General features: G+C 43.7%; 1 protein-coding gene across 1 annotated transcript in view; it reads right to left on the reverse strand.

The window, feature by feature from the left end:
- HSD17B2 (hydroxysteroid 17-beta dehydrogenase 2) overlaps positions 1-22,837 on the reverse strand; it is a 91,380-nt gene that overhangs the window by 16,161 nt on the left and 52,382 nt on the right. The window contains exon 3 of the mRNA XM_047835826.1: positions 19,101-19,286. Within this exon, the coding sequence (XP_047691782.1) occupies positions 19,101-19,286 (186 nt within the window). The remainder of the gene's footprint in view (positions 1-19,100; positions 19,287-22,837) is intronic.

Raw genomic sequence — 22,837 nt, forward strand, 5'->3', positions numbered from 1 at the left:
AGTCCTGTGTTGGTGTTTGTACTGACAGCTTGGAGCCTGCTTCAGATTCTGTGTCTCCCTCTGTCTCTGCCTCTCCCCCACTCACGTTCTGTCTGTCTGTCTCTCTCTCACTTTCAACAATAAATTTAAAAACACATTTTAAAAAAAAGAAAATGAGATGATAAAATGTATGGAAATGAATACATATAAGTACAGATATAATTGGGAAAATCTGCATAAAACTGGTAAATTATCATTATCAGTATACTACTTATAATGTTGTACTATAGTTATGAAAAATTTAACCATATATACCCAGGTCAAAGGTACATAAGATCTCTCTCTATTCCTTCTTAAAACTTTGGCTAAATCTATGATAATCTCCATAAAAATTTCAATTAAAAAAGAGCACAGCATCTGCACCCCTGTGTTTATTGTAGCATTATTTACAATGCCTAAGACATGGAAACAATCTAGGTGTCCATTGAAGGATGAATGGATAAAGAAAACGTAGTACATATGTGCAATAGAATATTATTCAACCATTAAAAAGGAAGGAAATCCTGCCATTTGCAACAACATGGATAGACCTTGAGGATCTTGAGGGCTTTGAGGGCATTACGCTAAGTGAAATAAATCAGAAAGAAAAAAGAGATAGTATGTAATCTCCCTTTTAGGTGGAATCTGCAAAAACCAGACTCATAGATATAGGGAACAGGTTGGTGGTTACCAGAGGTGGAGGGTGGGGGTGAAATGGGTGAAGGCAGTCAAAATGTACAAACTTCTCGTTACAACATAAATACGTTCCAGGGATGTAATGTACAGCAGAGTGACTACAGTTAATGATAGTGTATTGTATATTTGAAAATTTGCTAAGAGACTAAATCTTGAAAGTTCTTATCACAAGAAAAAAAATGGTATCTCTGTGAGGTGATGGATGGTAACTAACCTTTTGTGGTAATCATTTTGCAATATATACATGTATCAGATCAGGATATTGTGCACCTTAAACGAGTACAATGTTATTTGTCAATTATATCTCAAAAAAACTGGGAAGTGGGGAGAGCATAGGCATTGAGATAGAGATACCTAGAATAGTTCATGACAATTATCATCCTTATTCTTACATGATTATTAAAGCTTTGGTCTGGATCACGTAATTCGCTTTTGGGAAATATTCATCCTTACCTCCCTGCTTTTGTAGGAAGGCTATCGATCACTGGTTTTGTCCTTCTCATTGAAAGGGGCAGACTGGGCAGTCCCAATACCCCATTCCCTGGACTTGGAGATTGGGTTGGGGCTGAGCATGTGACCTCAGTTGAGCCAGAGTCCTGATGTAGATGGCAGAAGGGAGATGGCCTTATTGTTTATTCCCGGCTACGTAAGTATGCAGTGGTAGAAAACTTGAACCCCCAGGCCACTTTTGCTACCACATCAGAGAAGGTAAGCAAAGGAAACCAGAGCAAGAAGGGGGGAGTAGGAGTTGGAAGTGGGGGTGTTGAAGGAAATAGGGAGTGGAGATGGGGGAGAGTTAGGATGATCCCATCTTAGAACTTAGTTCTATCTAGTCAGTTGGTAAACTAATAAATTCCTTTTCCCTCTTCTGTTTTAGCTACTGTGAACTTCATCCCTGTCACTTATCCTGGGCACCTGTATGGCTCAGTTGGTTAAGCATCTGACTCTTGATTTCCGTTCGGGTCACATTCTCACAGTTGTGAGATCGAGCCCCAAGTCGGACTGAGCATGAAGCCTGTTTGGAATTCTTTCTCTCTCTCTCCTCCTTTCTCTCTCTCTGCTTCTCCCCCACTCGTTCTCTCTCTCTCTCTCTCTCTCTCTCTCTCTCTCTCTCAAAATATAGTAAATGAACATTAAAAACAAATAAATAGGGGCACCTGAGTGGCTCAATTGGTTAAGTTTCCGACTTCAGGCAGGTCACGATCTCATGGTCTATGGATTTGAGCCCCACGTTGGGCCGTATGCTGACAGCTCAGAGCCTGGAGCCTGCTTCGTATTCTGTGTCTCCACCGCCCCCCCCCCCCCTTTGGCCCTCCCCTGCTTATGCTCAGTCTCTCTCTGTCTCTCGAAAATAAATAAATTTTAAAGAAAAACAGAAAGAAAGAAAGAAAGAAAGAAAGAAAGAAAGAAAGAAAGAAAGAAAGAGAGAGAGAGAGAGAGAGAGAGAAAGAAAGAAAGAAAGAATCCTAAGGCTTAACTGATGAAATTTCTATCCAGCATCTGGCATCAAACATTAAACTTAGGTTCCTGTCTTGCTTCAGATAACCGGCTGATGCTTTTTAAAAGTGATTTCTAGTTTCACAAAATTTTAAGAATTCCAGATCCAACGTTTCCATTTACTGGCGAGAAAGGCCAGTTAAAGCAACTTGTTCTAGTTTGCAACCCAGTTTGCAGGGCTAGACCATCCTCACTTCTCCACAATTTTATAGATGAGGGGAGCTTGGCCAGCTTCGAGGCCAGTTAGCAGAGGGGAGCGGTGAAGAGCTGATCTTTGAGCCAACACTGCCTAGGTTCAAATCCCAGCTCTGTCATTGATTAGTAAAACCTATTAAAATTAGGTACATAAAATTTCATGTTTATTTACCTCTTTTTTTTAATTTTAAAGTTTATTTATTTATTTTGAGAGATACAGAAACAGCTTGACTACAGGAGGGGCAGAGAGAGAGGGAGAGAGAGAATCCCAAGCCGGGTCCATACTGTCTGCACAGAACCCGATGCAGGGCTCAAGCTTACTAAACTGCGAGATGATGACCCGAGCAGAAACTGAAAGTTCGACCCGACTGAACCACGCAAGCACCCTTTATGTTTATGTACCTCTGTCTTTTAATCTGTAAATTAATAATAATGATGGTATATGCATCATAGAGCTGTTGTGAAGGTTGAATATATCAATATATTAGACTAGTGCCGGGCACAAAGTGAGCTCCATACAAGAGTGCTACTCAAGGTTTTCACAATTATCTCAACAGCCCAAAAGGCTCCATTTGTTTGGTGTTTCATAGATTAGTAAGTGCACCTGTTTCAGGATCTCCCACAGTACTTGTGATGTGGTTTTGGAGTGCTGGTGGGGGTCCCGAGCAGAAGGCCAAGAGAGAATTCTTGAGATGTCTTTGGTGCAAAAAGGTGATTTTATTAAAGCATGGAGACAGGAGCTATGGGCAGGCAGAAAGAGCTACACTGGGGTTGTGAAGAGTGACTGATTATATACTATGGAGCTGGGCAGGGGGTCATAAAGGAAAAGGGAGGTTTCCAAAAGGAATTTCATATGATAAAGAGGACTCTTAAGATACTGGAGGCCTTGCGAATTGTAGAGCTAAAGTTATTTTTCCCTTAGTAAGGCATTAACATTAAGACAGTTGGGAGTTTCTTGGAGGAATGTTTTACTCTGCCTATCTCGAATATTTGTCAGTGGGCTCCAGGTTGTAAGGAAATTTAATTTTGCCTACATTTTCTTCTTTGTTCCCCACGCCAGTGGAGGGGAGGGTGATGTTAGGGCTCCAGGAAATTGACTCTATAGATTTCCAGAGATTGCCTTTTTTCCTTGTAACTCATTAAGACAGTTGCAAAGCAATGAAGACTCTTGTCTTGCAGGACTGTGATCTCTATCAGTTAACCGCTTGTTTTTCCCTGTCTTTTGCTCTTGGGCAGCCAGGAGTACCTGAGGAATGTCACATAGATCCCTCCTGGTGGGGGGAGGGTCGCTTGTGGGGTGTTAGCTTGTGCTTTGCTATCAGATTGCCTCTGGTTCCTTCATCACTTGTTTAGTGGATTGCTAGGATCCACCCTAGACTTGCTTGCTAACCAGACTGACTGGCTCCGTCAGGACGCAATAAATAAATAAATTAAATAAATAAATAAATAAATAAATAAATAAACAAACAAAACAAACCAATCCAAGTGATTATTTTTTTTCGAATACTAAACCTTGAACTGTTACATTAGGATTAGGGTCTTGGTCACATATTTCTGAATAGGTGCGATCATGGAGATGCACTCCATGCGATACACAGAGATGTAACGGACGGCATGACAGGTGGTAAGAATTTGTCACATCCCCTGTTATCAACCTAAACAGAAAACACACTTGGACCAAAGAGTTAAGACACATTGTGTTTTGTATGGTGTTGCACTCTGTGAAATTGACATTGTTAGACCATTTCTGACCTACCAAATGGCAGTCCTGGAAGGCTCAACTTATAGATGCAACCCTGCTGTTAATGTTTCAAATTAGTATCTGAGATTCCTGGGGGCATCAGATGAAGTAAGTGGAGATGTGCAAAGCTTGCTGTGCGAGAGCCACACAGGGTCTCGGGGCAATCTCGCTTCCTGGCCTTATGCACCCCTTCATTGCCTGCCCAGTTGGATTTTTATAATTTGTTCCATGTTTGTTTATTTTTTAGAGAGACACACAGAGTACGAGTGGGGAAGGGACAGAGAGAGAGATAAAGAGAAAGAGAGGGAGACACAGAATCCAAAGCAGGCTCCAGGCTCCAAGCTGTCAGCACAGAGCCCAATGCAGGGCTCAAACTCACGAACCTCAAGACAGTGACCTGAGCCTAAGTCGGACGCTTAACCAACTGAGCCACCCAGGCACCTGTTGCCCAGTTAGATTCTTAATATCTGGTTTTGCTCTCCTCAGGTGAAAATCCTATTGCCAGAAGGCAGCAAGGCAAGAGGTTGCCACGAACTTGGTAAGTTTATTTCCATATCTACAGAGGAAACTTGACTTCCCAAGTAGAGGGCTTATCCACCGGGGTACGGGAGAGCTGGTAAGGGATGTGCAACCCTGGGTGTATATGTGGGCTACAGCCTTAAAGACCATGCAGAGAACTGATGTAATTCCAAGGAGGCTACGTCTTGGAAATTCACATACTCATCCACTAGCTGACATTAAATGAATCCAGAGATACGAATATATACTTTGTGTTCGTTTTTAAATTTTGTTTTTTTAATTCCATAACTCAGTAGGCATAGTAGAATCACCTTGGGAACATTAAAACATAATAAAACAAAAAAGAATGCCCAGGCTGTACTCTAGAGCAGTGAAATACAAACATTCTGGCTGTGGGATCTGAACATCCATCAGTATTTAAATAAAACCCTGCAGGTGATTTTAGTGTGAGGACAGTGCTCTGAGTCAGTGGTTCTCAGACTTTGGGGAGCATCAGAATCACCTCGGGAGCTAACGAAGCACCCTGAGGTCAAGGTCCGTCAAGGAGGAAAAAGCCTCAGCTTTTGTGGTGTTCCCCAATTACGCAGGTGAAACTGATTTACTTCCAGGACCCCAAGTTTTGAGCACCTCTGTCTCGTGCAGCTAATTGTTTTAGAACAGTTTTCATACTTGGTAGCCAGTTAGAATTGCCTAGGAGCTTTAAAAAAAAATCTATTCCTGTCCCCACTCCCATGTGATTTAATTGGTTTGTGATTCACAGGCTCTGGAATGTTTTAAAGCTCCCCCAGGTGATTCTAATATGCAGACAGCGTTGTTAAACACTTCTAAAGAACATCTCTGAAAATTTTCCATGTCCTCTGGACATGGAAATGCTAATAACAGCTTTCAATCTGGGGGAAAAAAAACACACCCTACAATTTCTGTTTTGGCTATAGAAGGTTCACATATGATCTCAGAAGCTGGATAAGGACCTGGCAGTGTTTACCCCTGATCTATATCTCACAGATGTCAGAGGGGTGGGATATGTTGTGTTTTGGGACTGAAATTAAAGAAATTTAGTAATGCTATGCTGGATGAAGGCAGTTTTTGTGAGCTGTATAAACCTCGGTCAAAATATATTCCTTTCAAGTTACGTGTAGTGAAAGCCAGTCTCAAAAGTTTGCATATTGAATGGTTTCATTTATGTAATATTCTTGAAATAAAGTGATAGAGATGGACGAGAGCAGATTCATGGTTGTCAGGGTTGGGAATGAGAGTGAGAGAGTGGATGTGGCCATAGAGGGTTATCTTGGGAGATCCTATGGTGATGGAACAGTCTGTATCTTGATTGTGTTAGAAGTTACAGGAAGCTATATATGTGATACATCTGCACAGACCTATGAGCACACACATAAATGAATGCAGATATAACTGGTGAAATCTCAGTAATTCTGTGCATCGTAGTAATGTCCATTACATGTCTTTGATATTTTTTAAATTTTTTTTAATGTTTATTCATTTTTGAAAGACAGAGAGAGAGCACAAGCAGGGGTGGGGCGGAGAGAGAAGGGGACACAGAATCCGAAGCAGGCTCCAGGCTCTGAGCTGTCAGCACAGAGCCTGACGTGGGGCCCAAACTCATGAACCACGAGATCATGACCTGAGCCGAAGTCAGATGCTCAACCGGCTGAGCCACCCAGGTGCCCCACGTGGCTTTGATATTTCACTATTGCTATGCAAGATGTTATTAGGGAGGTAAACAGGACTTGTTTGTACACTTCCTTGCAACTTTCTGTGAATCTATAATCCTTTCCAAGTGAAAGTTACAAAATACAAACTCCCTTTAAGACATGCTTAACAAGGGAGACTTACTTACCTCCCAAGTAGGTCTTTGGCTGTCCAAAGGCCCATAAAGTCTCCTAAAGTTTTGTAACTGAAACTAAAAATTTAAGTTTTTTGAAGTTTGGCATTGGAGGCCAAGAAAATAAGGCCTAGCTTATGTGAAATCTTAAAAAAATGAGAAAAGCCTCCTGAACAAGCTAAAGCTTTGGAAACATCTGCCAAGGTTGCAACCAAATTTGAAGTGACAATATACCTCTTTCCCACCCCATCCCACACACAACCCCCCTCACAGATGTGGGTAATGTGAAAGTAAAACTTTGCTCTCAGTGCAACACTTGCTTAGGACACATTAACGTTGAATGTTAGGTTTCCCCACGACAGATTCTAAGTAGCCAATTCTAATAAATGATTCAGTACCTGGGGTGACTTAATACCCAGTCAACAACGGGACTTATTTTAACCAACCACATACAGACCTACGGACTCCTTCCCCCTTCCTAACTGCAAAATTTCTATCCTTAGTGTAGCCACCGTGACTCTAGCATCCCATCCCCCTCCAGAAGATTCCATGCTCCTCTACCCAGTTTGTCTCAGGGAAATATTCAATGACTTTGTTACCTGACAGGTGAATAAACTCAGCATTCATACTGTTGATACTGTTGGTCATGGACTAAAACCAAGGGAGACTTCAAATTACAATTTTAGAGTCTACAGAATTCTAGAGACCTTCTCTCTCTCCCAAGTGTCCTCAGACAGGGACTCTTCCTGCCTCTCTTGGTGTGGCATACACAATAAGTTCATAACATTTCCTGAGGTTTTACCAGCCAAATGGCCTCGATGTCCTCTGAGGTCACACAGGACCTCAAAAACTCTTCAGTGCCCCCGGATCAACACAGGGAGATCCTCTCTTTTCTACCTAACACTAGCATATAGTGGGTACGTAGGAATTATGGGGGACAAAGGGTTTTACAAGTGACAGCAGCAGGCAGAAATATCGCAACCTTTCAGCCTGAGGCTGTATAGGAAGGAAGTGATATTGTGATTTATAATAAGAGATGTATATGGTCTTTGACCCATTTCTAGCACACAGCTCCTAAAATGCTTGGAATTTCCTAAGCGGTGACAGCAGCAAAAGTGTCTTGTTATGTTAATGAGGTGACAGGAGCTTGGTTAAAGGTGGGGACTGGTTGCTGAAGGAACCAACAGCTCCATTAGAGGGGCAGAACCTTCCCTCCTTTCCCAATCCCCCAGCTACCGGGCTAGGGGCTGGAGACCGATGGCCAGAAAACTTAATTAATTGTGCCTAGGTAATGAAGCCTCCATAAACACCCAAAAGGAGGAGGTTTGGAAAGCTTCCAGGTGGTGAACACATAACACACAGATACAGAGAGCATGGAGGCTCCCTGGCCTTTTCCTATGCTGTGTCCTATGTATCTCTTCATCTAACTGGTGATGCATAGCCTTTAATGTTCTGTGTAACAAGCTGGTAATCTAGTAAGTAAACAGGTTTCCTGGGTTCTGTGAGCAGCCCTAGCAACTTAATTGAACCCAAGGAGAAGGTCGTTGGAACCTCTTTTCTACAGCTGGCGGGTCCAGAGGGACAGGTGACAATCTGGCATCTGAAGTGGGGGTGGGGGGACGGTCTTACAGGACTGAGCCCTTAATCTTTGGGATCTGATGTTCTTTCCAGGTAGATATTGTCAGAATTAAGTTGAATTATAGGACAATCCACAGTAGAACTGGGTATAGGATGACACTCCGTTATTTATTTATTTATTTATTTATTTATTTATTTATTTATTTATTTTTAACGTTTATTTATTTTTGAGACAGAGCATGAACGGGGGAAGGTCAGAGAGAGAGAGGGAGACACAGAATCTGAAATAGGCTCCAGGCTCCGAGCTGTCAGCACAGAGCCCGACGCGGGGTTTGAACTCACGAACCCACGAGATCATGACCTGAGCCAAAGTCGGACGCTTAACCGACTGAGCCACCCAGGCACCCCGAGGATGACACTCCTTTATATGGCGTCAAAAAGAAAAACCATAGGCCCCAAATGGAGTCGCTTATGCTAGGCCACATCACCAACAGGAGGCTTAATACCTAAACCAACTGTAGTTTCAACTTCCTCCAGACATGTAGTCTTACCTGGGTCAGTCGAGGGTTTTCTCATCAGCACCAGTGAGGTAATCTGTCACATACCCTCCCCACCACCCCCAGAGGAAGATGAAGTCATGATAAGACCCTCTAACCCCTTAGGGAAAGTGAATTTACCAGAGGCAATCCTTTCTTTTCTTTTGCTAATAATCTCCATACCCCACCCTCCTTCCTATAAAAACCTTCAGTTTTATGCAACTCCTCAGAGCTCCCCTTTACATGATAGATAGGGTTCCCCCTAATTCATGAACCAGTTAATAAAGCTACTTAGGCCTTTGAAATTCACTTTGTTGAATTTTTGTTCTTTGTTAAAGAACAGGGGTCCGGGGTCCCATGCTCACACAAACTGTCTCATTCTCTAATACCTTCCTAAAACAGAACTCACGTGACCTTTTCTCAGGAGAATGTAATGAGGACTCCCAGCCAGGGTCTCCCTCCTCCAAGGTGATCTGGAGTCAACTCAAGCAACAAAGTCCATTCCTTTATTGAGTTCTTTCAAGCTGGAAACACAGACCAGGCACATGGTCCCAGGGGAGGCAGGTTTGCTAATCTCCTTGAGGCCTGGTTAGCAGAAATTTGACACTAATAGTATCTGGTGGTTCCCTTGTAATCTGACAGTCTCCGGGGATGTGACAAACTAGTTGAGTATCAAAGTCTGGGACGTTGTCACTCCAAGTGTGGTTGGGAACCAACCGCCGCGAGAATCTTTAGAAGGACAAATCTTCAGATCCCACTCGAGCTAGGGCTATTGAATCAGAAATCTTGGGGGTGGGCACAGAATTTTCTTCCTTATTGTGGTAAAATACATACAACCTAAAATTCACCATTTAGCTGTTTTAAGGTATACAATTCAGTGGCATTTAGTACATTCACAGTATCATGCAAGCATCACTGCTATCTAGCTCCATACCGTTTGCATCACACCCAAAGCAAGCCCCCTCCATCCCTTAAGTTGTCCCCTCTCATTCCCCTTCCTCCTCCTCCTCCCCCTCCCCCCCCCCCCAGCCCAATGCTAATATGCTTTCCATCTTTCTGGATTTGCCTCTTCGGAGCATTTCAGATAAATAGGATCATCCAATACATGGCCTTTTGTGTCTGGCTTCTGTCCCCATAATCTTTTCAAGGTTCATCCATTCTGTACCACGTATCAGTTCTTCATTCATTTTTATGTATTAATAATATTCCAGCGTATGGATAGATGACATTTTGCTTATCATTTCAACAACATTTGGGTTGTTTCCACCTCTCCCAATATGAATAATGAATGCTGCGAACATCCGTGTACAAGTTTTTGTTTGAACACCTGTTTCCTGTTCTCTTTAGTATATACGTAGGACTGGAGTTGCTGGCTCATTTGTAATTCTATGTGAAACTTGATAAGGAACCACCAAATGTTTTCCACAGAGGCCGGGCCATTTTACATTCCCGTCAGCAACTCATGAGGGTTCCGGTGTCGGCACCTCCTTGTCATCAAGTCTTGGTTCTGGGTTTTTATTTTGTTTTGTTTTTTATAGCCATCATAGTGGGCATGAAATGCCATCTCACTCTAGTTTTGATTTCCTGCCGTTGTTTTGAAGTAGCCTTCCTGGCGATTCTAATGCATGTGAAATTTGAAAAAGTTGTCCAGGGACCAGGAGCATCCAGTCAGGAACTAGTTTCTGAAATGCAGGCTCTTAGACCAGTTAGGGTCACTCAGTCAAATTCTGCATTTTTTTAAAGTTTATTTATTTATTATTTTGAGAGATAGAGAGCACGCGCACACACTTGCGCACAAATGGGGGAAGGGGAGAGAGAAGGTCCCAAGCAGGCTCTGCACTGTCAGCATGAAGCCTGATGCGGAGCTCGAACTCACAAACCTTGAGATCATGACCTGAACTGAAGTCAGAGTCTTAACCCACTGAGCCACCCAGGTGCCCCAAATTCTGCATTTTAATAAGATCTCCAGGTAATCAAGACACACACATGCTGGTGTCTGAGAAGTGTTGGTGAAGGAAACATCCCTAAATTGCTGACATTTCCTGGTCATCATTTAAATCTTCTCGAGTTAGGGCCTGTGTTTTTAATGCCCCATTTGTCTAATATATTCTTGTTGGACAGTCTGAAAAAGTCAGAGGAACGCAGAACTTGGAGTCAAAGAAGCAAACCCAGTTTTCAACCCTGACTCCAACACTCACCAGCTGGTTGATCCAGGCTAGTGTACTTGATCTAGAAAAGGAATTAATATCTGCACACTGCACACTTTAGAATTAAGATTTTAGGCATGTGTAAGCATCTAATACAACTCAGCACAAAGAAATTCACTGAGTCTGGTTCTACCTCCTCCCCTTGCCCAACACTAATCCTGGTTATTTTGTGAGAGTTTTAGGGAAGCAAATCTCAGCTGTGGCCTCCTCTCACATCACTGAGCAGCTGTTTCCTTAAGGCCGGCACCTGGCAAGAAGTTCAGGATTGATCCCATAGTCAACTTTGCTGGACTAAGTATGACCTTGCTCGAGGCTGGAACTCTGCAGGACACCTATAATTTATCGACTTGTAAGAACCTCTTGGGCCACTTACTTTGATGAAAAGTAATTTTAATGCATTTTAAATAGCTCAATGGGGTGGGCAACTATTACTTTCTCTCCGTAGAGAGGTCCCCCTTTTACTAGTGTGCTTTCTGTGCACCTGTAGCTGGGCTAAGCACTCAGAACGCACAAATGCGTTGAAATCTACAGCCAAGACCAGAGGTTCTCTACACGTGGGCAATTTTGCACACGTGTGCACTCACGCACACATGTACACATGCTCCCCTCCTGCCCTCCCCCCGCCCCATGTGGCAACATCTGAAGAGTTGTCATCACCGGAGGTGGGTGCCGCTTGCAACTACTGGGTCGAGAACACAGATGCTGCTAAATACCCCACAGGACATCAGACAGTCCTACACAGAAAGAATTCGCCTCCCCTCAAATACCAATAATACTGAGGCTGAGGTATGTTGCCCCAGACTCAGGCATCACCCAAGAAACATGCTGCATCACTCTGTTGTGGACTGATGATAAAATCGACTCAGACTCGTAGAAAAGTGGGGTGACCTGTCTGCAATTGCCCAACAGGTAAATAGAAGAGCAGGATGCAAACCACAAATGGCTGAACATCCCTGGGGTCAGAGTTGTTTTATAAGGTTTGTTTTCAACCGTTCTTCTTCAAGCATAGCCTGCAACTGTTTACTCTGCAATGTAAGGGCAAAACTGGCCAGAAAAAGCTCTCAGAACTCTCAAACAAAGATTTTTCAACTGCCCTTTGTACAATCAATCAGAGCTGCCTCCCAATTCCTCTAATACTTGGTTAAATATTTATCCAACTGCCTTGCAGGGATTAAAGAGCTATTCTGTTTCTGTGAGAGGGATGATAAAACACGATTACAGGGTTAGGTTTCTCCTAGAGCAGGTGTGGTCAGATGTGGAAGTAATGACCTGTGGGGGTGATGTGCCCCCGGGGGCCAGTGTGTGACAGGCAGTGGGCCAGATGGAAGGTAACTCAGTGTCACAGTCAGGGGTGGCGATGCCAGTGGCTGTCAGGATAAAAAGCCCTGTACAGGCACAACCACGGCCAGCCTCAGAGAGGCCCCTCAAGCCTGCCACCTGTCCGGTGCGAGGGTGCTGCTTAAGCACGTTTCCCTGCATATTGTCTTAGCAGGGCCCTCAGAAGAAGTGATTATTCTTATCCCCAAAGTCCCATGAGGAAGCTGCAGCCCAGAGGTTCAGGACTTTGTTCTGGGTCACTAAGTTGTCGGTGGTAAAGACAGTTTCCAAACCTGGGTAGTTTGTCTCCATTCTAGGAGGCTGGCTTCCTCTTCCTTTTGAAACCTGATTCTATCTGTAGAGCTATGTGGTATCTCTTGCACTCCTTCTGTTTCTTGTTCTTTCTTTGGGGATGGGAGATGAGGGAGAGGAGGGTGTATTCACCACGTGGTGGACTCTTCCCTGATCTCCTGGAAAAGATGTTAAAGAAGCTGTGTTTCCTCCCTACCCCAGTCCTATAACTTCCCCTCCATAGGAGTGGATTTAGATGTAGAATGGGGCACCTGAGTGGCTCCAGTCAGTTAAGCATCTGACTCTCGGTTTTGGCTCAGGTCATGATCTCATAGTTCGTGGGTTTGAGCCCCGCGTCAGGCTCTGTGCTGACAGTATGGAACCTGCTTGGGATTCTGTCTCCCTGTCTCTCTGCCCCTCTCCCTCTCTGCCCTCCCCCACTCACACTCTTGTTCTCTCTCTCTCAAAATAAGTAAATAAACACTAGATGTAGGTTATGTTGACCTTATTCCCATCTGGGAATGGGGGTAAGGTTGGTGTGAGCATATAGTAGTGGGGTTAACAGAAAGAGGAAAATGGTGGAGGTGATAGCTTTGGGACAAGCTCTTGAGGTTCTTGGCCTTGTGGTTGGCATGGTGGTAACACATGAGAACCAGCTGAATCAACAGGGGAGGCTGTGGCTTGGTGAATCAGAATGTGGAGCCAAAGTTCAAATTCCAGTTCTAACTAGAGGGCCAGTCACATAACTCTTCTGAACCTCAGTTTTCACAACTCCGAAATGGGGATACTAATACTTGGCAGGGTTCTTGGGATCATAGATCTGATAGTACCCAACAAATGCTTGAAGTATAATGAATGCTTCATAACAGCTGTTAATATTTATTCGCCATCTACTCTATGCCAGGCACTGTTCTGAGTACTTTAACATTAGTTCTAAAGGTACTTAACGGTCACAACTATCCTGTGAGGTAGGTTCAATTATTATCCTCATTAACACCACTTTAGAAGATAAAAAAAAATCAAAAGTGCAGAGAGTTTAACCGACTTACCCAAGGTCGTGGAAAGTGATAGAGCTAACTCTCACACAGAGTTTTCTTTCTTTTTTTTTTTAATTTTTTTTAACGTTTATTTATTTTTGAGACAGAGAGAGACAGAGCATGAATGGGGGAGGGTCAGAGAGAGGGAGACACAGAATCCAAAACAGGCTCCAGGCTCTGAGCTGTCAGCACAGAGCCCGACGCGGGGCTTGAACTCACGGACTGCGAGATCATGACCTGAGCCGAAGTCGGCCGCCCAACCGACTGAGCCACCCAGGCGCCCCCAAAAAAATTTTTTTAAGTAGGCTCCACACCCATGGTGGGGCTCGAACTCACAACCTTGAGATCAAGAATCATTTGCTCTTCTGACTGAGCCAGCCAGGTGCCCCAAAAAACATGCAATTGTTTGTTTAAAAAAAAAAAAATTTTTTTTAATGTTTATTCTTGTGAGAGAGAGAGAGAAAGAGAGGGAGACACAGAATCCAAAGCAGGCTCCAAGCTCTGAGCTGTCAGCACAGAGCCCGACGCCGGGCTTGAACCCAAAAGTTGTGAGATCATGACCTGAGCCGAAGTCGGCCGCCCAACCCACTGAGCCAGCCAGGTGCCCCTCACACAGAGTTTTCAGTGTGCACACAAACACTTGAAGGTTCAATGCAATGTTACTCACTATAGCAAAAAGTGGGAACCACCCAATGTCCATCAACTCATAAATGGATAAACAAAATATGGTCTACCCATACAGTGGGAAATTACTCAGCTTTAGAAAGGAATGGAGTTCAGGGGCAACCTGTGCCTGGCTGGCTCAGTTAGAGGAGCATGAGACTCTTCATCTCTGGGTTGTGACTTAGAGCCCCACCTTGGGTATAGACATTACTTACAAATAAAATCTAAATAAATAAATAAATAGGAATGGAGTTCTGATGCATGCTACAACATGGATGAACCTTAAAACTATGAGGAAAGAGAGAGCAGGGGAGCTCCGGCCTGCTGAAATTCTTTGGAAGGAGAACAGAGCATTTATAAGTGTTTCCGTTAAAACGAGTCTTGTTGTATAGGGTATAGTCCTTTCTTCCACCTTTGCACAAAATCCTTAATGAAATCTGTTCTGAAGATCTGAGCCAATCTGAACTTGGCTTTGCTTTGGGGGGAATGCAATAAAATGCTGTGTCGACTCAACATGGTATGCAGGATGAGGAGTGAAAGCTGTCCACGGGGCCCTGGGTTGCAGAAGGGTGGAAGGAACGGGTATTCAGGTTCAGAGAAAAGTAAAATGTTTGGAATGGGAAATTAGGTACATGTGCTAAGTTGTTAATCAGAAATAATTAAAGTTTGACATATAGAAAGAGCCAAACTGGGACTGTAAAACATGCACTTATAACTGCGGCGAGAATTGGTGCCTTGCTGCTTAAACTGAATGAAATGTGGACAGTTCTTCAGGCGTTTCTACCGAAATATTGGAATTGAACATATTGGCCAAATAAAGTGGATTAAACAAACAAACAAACAAACAAAAAAAGAATTAATGCCTTGCTAGGAAGGATGTCTGTCTGGGACTTAAAACTAATGAAAGATATCCTCCAGGAGTGCTTGGGAGGCCTGGGGCAGAGTGAGGCTTGAAATGGGAAGCCTATGTTGGGTATTAGAAAGAAGGTCAGCCCTACAGTCTCCCCCTTCACCACCACCACAGCCCCCTCTCCCCGGCTAGGGTGGGAAAGGCAGTGGAGAAGTGTCGATGGACCTCCATCCATCTTTGAAGAGACTGGATGGGCCCAGAGGTATTTCACCTGATAACCACCCAGGTGTACTTTCCTACTGCTTCTAACGGCAAATTCCCACAAACCTAGTGGCTTAAACAATAAAAATGTATTAGTTTACAGTTTTGAAAGTCAGAGGTTTCACTGGGCTAAAATGAAGGTGTCAACAAGGCTGTGTTCCTCTGGAGTGTCCAAGGGAGGAATCATCAGTTCCTCTGACTTTTGCCACTTCTAGAAGCCTCCTGCATTCCTTGGCTCCTGGTCCCTTCTTCCACCTCTGACTGTGACTCTCCTGCTTCCCCCTTATAAGGACTCTTGTGTCTGAACCATCTAGATAATGCAGGATAATCTTGGCATTTCTAGCTCTTTTACTCAATCATACCTGTAAGGCCCCCTTTGCCAGGTAAAGTCACATATTCCAGGTTCCAGGAATTAGGATGTGCATGCATTTGAGGAAACATTATTCTTCTTTTCTTTTAATATTTGTTTATTTTTTAGAGAGAGAGACAGAGTGCAAGCAGGAGAGGGGCGGAGAGAGAGAGGGAGACACAGAATCCCAAGCAGGCTCCAGACTCTGAGCTGTCAGCACAGAAATCGACGTGGGGCTTGAAGCCACGAACCGCGAGATCATGACCTGAGCCAAAGTTGGATGCTTACCCAACTGAGCCACCTACGCACCAAACTAGTTACCTACTCATACCAGCCTGAGACACTTTATTTGGGGTTATTTGCTATGCTGCACTGGATTACCGGAACAGAGTTATCAATTCCAGCCCAGCCCCTCCTGGCTGATGTAAACTTCCATGATAAATCTACCCCAGTGAAATTCTTGTCATGCAGAAGGTGGCACGGATACCAGGCTCATGACAACCTGATGGGCCAGGGCTACAGTGAGCTCCTTTGGAGAACATTCATTAGTGACTGATTGCCTATCTCTCTCTCTCTCCATGACTCCTACTTCAAAATGAGAAAAAGACCAGGAAGGAATTCCTAGATAAGCACGTTTTCCAAAATTGCTTTTATATTAACTTTGCCAAGAGACACATCAAATTGACATCACATTGGATGCTAATTTCAATGGATTGTTTGGTTACATATTGTGTTTTATACTTGCTTTGACTCTCCTGATCCTGTGTTACATTCTAGCTCCTTACCCCCCTGCTCAAAATACTTTCCATTGTTTTGTAAAACTCTTGTCAGCCAAATGCAAGGGATTTCCTTACTTTGTTTTCTGCTGAATTTCTCTGCTCTTCCTCACTGGAGGAAACTACAAGCATCATTTAAGAGTTTTGCTCCTATCTTTTTACAAACACCTGCCCTATAAGGTACATATGCTTGCCATCTGTTTTGATTTCTTGCCACTGCCTTAACAACTTTATAAAATACCTTAGGTGTCTTCCGTGTCCTACAGATGAACTTCATTCTAGAGTTTCTTTGGGACATAAGGATTTAAAGCTGAATGTGATGAAGTAAGACTCCATACATCTTGGTGACTGAATGGATGGGAGAAAGGAGGGAAAGGCAAAGGGAGAGACAAATGAAAGAAATTTTAGGGACATCTGGGTAGGCCCGTCGGTTAAGCATCTGACTCTTGATTTTGGCTCCGGGCATAATCTCATGGTTTGTGAGTTCGAGCCCCACACCAAACTCTGTACTAACAGTGCAGGGCCTGCTTGAAATTCTCTCTCTGCCCCTCTCCTGCTCTCTCTCTCTCTCTCTCTCTCAAAATAAATAAATAAACTTAAAAAAAAAAGAAGAAATCTCAAAGCTCTGAAATTTTAAAGACCAGGAGAAAAACCAAAAGAAGGGGAGAAAACTTTGAATTGCCAATGACAACTTTGGTTTCAGATGTGTTGACTTGGCGATGATGGTAAGATGATAGAATGGAACCAGTAAGGCTAGATGTAAAGAATTTGCACATCCACCGTAAGAATAAGAGTGAAGGTATTGTGATTTATTTTTTTTAACACTCAAGTGTCCCTCCAATGGAAACAGAAGAGAGTACGAAGCCTTGGTTTAGAAAAAGCATTAGAAGCCAAATTGAAGATGCAGGAACAGTCATGTTCTGTATTGTAAATTCTTCATTCCCTCATTCATCCATCCATTTTTCATTCATTCTCACACTTGGATTTCTTCATTTATTAGTTGAGATCCTACATGCCAGACCCTGTGCCCATAGCAGGTAGTGTGCCTATTAGTGATAACTAAAGTACAGTCTTCTTAACGAATGAGCTGCTCAAAGTTGAAGGCAAAGAGAGAAAAGAGCAAAGTTTGTCAGTGTGCCAAGAAGCAGGCAATGATCAGTTACTTCAGTAAATATTTGTTTAATGAGTGAGGCAAGGAGTGTGTGAGAATTTTTCAGAGGTACCAGGCTGTGCCAGGGAGCTGAAAAAGGCGAGGTTTCCACAGAGGTAAAAATTTTGAAGGCTAAGTTCAGAAGAAAGATAAGGCTGAAATGTTGCAAATGTGTTTTCCCAGGATTTGTTCACTTAGCGAGGTAGCAAGAAATTGGAACTATTTCAGGATTGTCATACAAGTTAAAATATAATACTCATTTCTGTTAACCACCTTAGCCTTTCTTTCCCCATTCTCTTTCTCCTCCCTCTCTCCTTCTTGTCCTTCCTCCCTTCTTTGCTTCCTTTCTCCTCAGGCCAATCACCAACTTAGTAACCCACATTCACGTAGTTAAGTTCAAGAAGTTGCTGAGTTAAAGGTAGGAAGGAAATATGATGAACAGTGATAATTGCCTAGTCTATACAAAGGACCTCACCCCAAAAACCAAATAAATGAAATAAAGTAACTAGTGGATCCTTCATTTAAAAAAAAAAAATCTTGTTTGGAACCAACTGATCAAACAGTGAAGAGTAGTGGTGTTCCTCTCTTTGAAGGCAGGATCCTAAAGTCCAAGCCCCCACCCCCTTGGCTTCCCTTTTACTCGTGCAGTGGCCCGAAAAACAACCCCATGGACGTTCCCAAAGCCAAGTCAGGATCTAAGGAACCCCAGTTTGAAAATGCCTGTTCTAGGCGCCTGGGTGGCTCAGTTGGTTTAGTGTTGAGCTCTTGATCTCAGCTCCGGTCTCAGTCTCAGGGTCATGAGTTCAACCCCTGTGTTGGGCTCTGAGCTGAGTGTGGAGCCTACTTTAAAAAAAAGAGAGAGAGAGAAGGGGAGAAAGAGAAAGAAAGAAAGAAAGAAAGAAAGAAAGAAAGAAAGAAAGAAAGAAAGAAGGAAAAAGAAAGAAAGAAAGAGGAAGAAGGAAAGAAGAGAAGGAAAGGAAAGGAAAGGAAATGGCTGTCCTAGAAGAAAGGATGTGATATCACATACATGGGCTTGTTTATGAAAGGGAGTTTGTTAAACCCTGCGCTCAAGTTGTTGACTATCTGTTCTTTGAAATGGAAAAAAAGTGAGTCATCAAATGTCACACCCTGACCCAACTGCCTTGAGATTGCAAAATATTGGGAAGGATCTTATGGAAAATACCATTGGGCAGCCAACAGAGATGTGGAGCTCCATCAGTGCCAACAGTGGGGACATTTGCCCACTCATCTTACGAATGTGCCCAGTTCAAAACAGATTACCAGTAACTGTATGCCGGGTTTCCTGTCCAAATCTAGGAAGCTTATGTGTTATGAAGATATGTAAAACCTAAATCCCCAGTAATGAGTAGATGACATAAGAGGTAAGCGTTTGTACATGAAAGGATTTGAAAGGGAAGGTTTTATTGTGTTAAGATGAACGGTAAACATACAATTTGACTAACCTCGAACCAGCCCTGCAGAAGCCTGTCCTGCTTTCTTCTTTGGTCCACAAAGAATGCAACAAGCCACATCTTGCACAACAGGCACCGTACAACCTTGTGGGGAAAGGCCAACTCACCTGCCATGCTGCTGATGTTCACCAGCCTCCCCTTGGATTTCCTAAGAAGAGGCAAAAATACCTTTGTGACCTCCACGGCCCCAAAGAAGTTCACGGCCATGCATTGTTTGTAGTTAGTCATGGGAATGAGCTCCCCGTCCGCTGGTAAGCCAATGATCCCAGCATTGTTGACCACAGCCCACAGTCCTGAGGACAGAAAGGAATGAGTTTGATGTCTCATGATGCTGGAGAGCAGGAGGATTTTTAACACTTAAAGCTCCAGAGTCTAAAAGTCCCCTTTCAAGTTTAGGATCCAGGCAGATCACTCAAACTCAGACCTCAGTCTCCTCGAATACCTAAAACCACCTCCTTTGGGGTGGGGGCGGAGGGTCGTGTAGTGAGTAGATTTGAAATATTAAGCAAGGTTTTTTTGGAGGTATTTCCTTCTCCTTCTAACACTTTCCTACATCCAAGCAGCTAGATATTTGCTGTATCCGCAGAGGGAAGCAGCAGCAAGGGGGATAGTAATAAGGGCCTACCTCATGTTTCTCCCTCAAAGGAGTGTGTAGAGACAGTAGAACATCCTTAGGACCATGAAGGATGATATAGAAGCCTGTCTTCCCTTTTCCCTAAACTAGAAGAGATCCCCTAATCCAGGGAAATGAGACAGCTAGAGAAGTGTCGAGAGCTAAGAAGATGGCAGAATCTCTGAGCCCTAGTCCCTTCCCCACCCAGCCTAATCCTATTGATTGCATCAGAATCACCCAGAGGGCTTGTACAAACAGACCGCTGGGCCCACCTCCAGGGAATCCCATTTGGGGGTGTCTGGGATGGAGCTTGAGAATCTACATTTCTAACGACCTCCCAGGTGGTGCTGATGCAGGTCTGGACCACACTTGGAGAAGCCCTGTTCCCAAGTGGTGGTTTGCCACCTTGACTGCACATTAGGATCACCTGGGGGTGGGGGGAGCACTTTTTAAAACCCCAGTGTCCAGCCACATCCCAGCCAATTACATCAGAAATTCTGGGATAGGGAAGAGAAGGGGCCCTGACACTGATAGTTTCAAAAATTCTCCTGGGGATTCCAATGTACAAGCAAGCTTGGGAACCACTGCCCTAAATGGTGGGAAAGAAGTAATCCAAGAAGTCCAAATGTCTTTTAGGAGGCGGGCTCTATAGCAGAAGTGAGTGACCTGGTTCCTCTTTACCTGGGAGAAACAGAGATGACAGAACCTGGGGTATGTTTATTCTCTGAGTTCCCTGAGCCTCAGCCTGGTTTACAACAGTGGCTCTCAAGATGTGGTCCAGCACAAATGGGAACTTGTTAGAAATGCAGATCCTGGAACCCCACTTCAGCCCTGCCAGATCAGAAACTAGCAAGCAGAAGTTGTTGTTGAAGCTCAGCTTCTGGTGACAGACCATACCGTCCAAGTGATCTCAAGTGTGAGAACCTGTGTTACGTAGAGAAGTCGAAGGAGCCTCAGAGACACAAATGGCAGGAAGTCCAGCCCTAATGATGCCTTTTGGATGGCATCAAGAAGGTAAGTGGCAGCCAACTTGTGCAAGGACTGGACAGATTGTCGGACGCCTCAGCAGGGGTCAGCGTGAAGCATTGACAATCAAAGAAGAAACGTCTCCTCCCCAGGAATTTAGATGCTACCCTGGGGAAACGAGGTGAAGTTCCAATTGAAATGGTTTTTGCCACACGGCAGAGAGATGGCCCAAATACAGAGTCGAGTCGCAGAAAACAATGCTACATTTCTCACACACCTGAGCTGGGGGTCTGACATTTATACACAGTCGTGATTGGGAGCCCTAATTGAGATGATGCCTGACGTAGTAAGAGCTCAACAGCTATTATGAGGATGGTGATGGTGGAGGGGACGCCTCTGCTGAATTCATTCAGCCTGATGTACACCTTGGGCAGGCAACACGCAGCAGCTTGAGAAGGCACTAGAATTGGGGTCGCCAAACTTTTTCTAAAAAAGGCCAGATAGTGAACAGTTCTGTGTGAGCACTACTGTTTCAGCTATGCTATAGGGTAAGAGCAGACGCAGACTTCTTCTGTAAACGAATGGGGGCAGGGCCACGCTAAAGCTGCGTTTATGGACATTGACATTTGAATTCCATATCATTTTCATTTGTCAAAATAATCTTCTTCTTCTGATTTTTTCAACCATTTAAAACTATGAAAACTTCCTTAGCTCAGAGGCTGTGCAAAAACAGGTGGCAGATCTATATAATGTTCTTTAAATGACAAAGTTAGAGAGAGAAGAGATTTGTGATCGCCAGGAGTGACAGATGAGAATATGGCTCTAAAAACGTGGCATGATGGGGCGCCTGGGTGGCGCAGTCGGTTAAGCGTCCAACTTCAGCCAGGTCACGATCTTGCGGTCCGGGAGTTCGAGCCCCGCGTCAGGCTCTGGGCTGATGGCTCAGAGCCTGGAGCCTGTTTCCGATTCTGTGTCTCCCTCTCTCTCTGCCCCTCCCCCGTTCATGCTCTGTCTCTCTCTGTCCCAAAAATAAATAAAAAACGTTGAAAAAAAAATTTAAAAATGTGGCATGAGAGAGCCTGGTGGTCATGGAATAGTTCTGTGTTTTGATTATGATGCTCTCATACAAAGCTACACACGCATGTGCACGCGTGCACACACACATGCTTATATGTATAGCTGGTGAAATATAAGCTCTGTGGCTTACACCAATGCCAATTTCCTGGTTTTGATATTGTACTGTAGTTATGTAAGATGTTAACACTGGGAGAGGCTTGGCAAAACACACACAGGCTCTGCCTGACATTTATTTGCAACTTCCTATGAATCTACAATTTTTTCAAAATAAAATATAAAACAAAACAGAACAGGGCCATAGTTTGCCAACTCCTGCCATAGAATTTTAAGATGGCTGATAAGCCCACTATACCTATGGGTAGTATTAACTTTAAAATAAGTAATATTTACTTATATAATAATGTGCTGTGTAGGAACACAGCACAGTGACAGCTCTCTTACAGGAGCTGACATTTTCTCATTTGTCTACAGTTCCCAGAGGGTTCTTCAGGAAACCTCCTTCTTGGTGATTTTAAATTCTGTGTTTCACTGCTTCACTTCCTCTTTGAGTCCAGAGGCTGAGGTTGAGAGAGACCTCAAGGAAAGCGGACAGAAGGCATACTGATAATTCTGCTTCAGAAGAGGGTGGCTCTCCAGAATTCTGGCCACAAAATACCATGGGCTCGCTCATTGGGAAGTGTATTCCCCCACACCCCTTCAGCATCCCTGGATGCTGGTGTAGTATTTCCATATCTATAGCCCATTGCTTTATCCTTCAGTATGGTTAATACTGCCCCTCTGGGCCTCACTAGAAGGGTCTGTATCGAATATCTTATTGAATAAGACACCATGAAGTCCCTTTCTTAAGAGGGATAAGCTCAAATCTCTGAGACCACAAAAGAGCAGGCCAGGAAGACTACTTTTCTAGAAAACGACCACACATTGCTAAACTTGCTGAAAATTAATTCCTAATAACAAAAAGTCTATTTTTCTTTCCTCCTCTCACTTCTTAGATGTTTGCTGAATATTTATTATACGCCAGGGACTCTGCTTAGTGTTGAATGAATGGAAAACAGGAGCCCGTACTGAATGCCTTCCTCATGTCGGGGACTCTTCTAAGTGCTTCCTATATAACTACATCTTCAACTGCCAAATGAAGCAGATAATATTACTCTTTTTATGCTGAAAATGTCAGCAGTAAAGAGGATA

The sequence above is a fragment of the Prionailurus viverrinus genome, chromosome E2, assembly GCF_022837055.1.
Source record: "Prionailurus viverrinus isolate Anna chromosome E2, UM_Priviv_1.0, whole genome shotgun sequence".
In the NCBI taxonomy this organism is placed as follows: domain Eukaryota; kingdom Metazoa; phylum Chordata; class Mammalia; order Carnivora; family Felidae; genus Prionailurus; species Prionailurus viverrinus.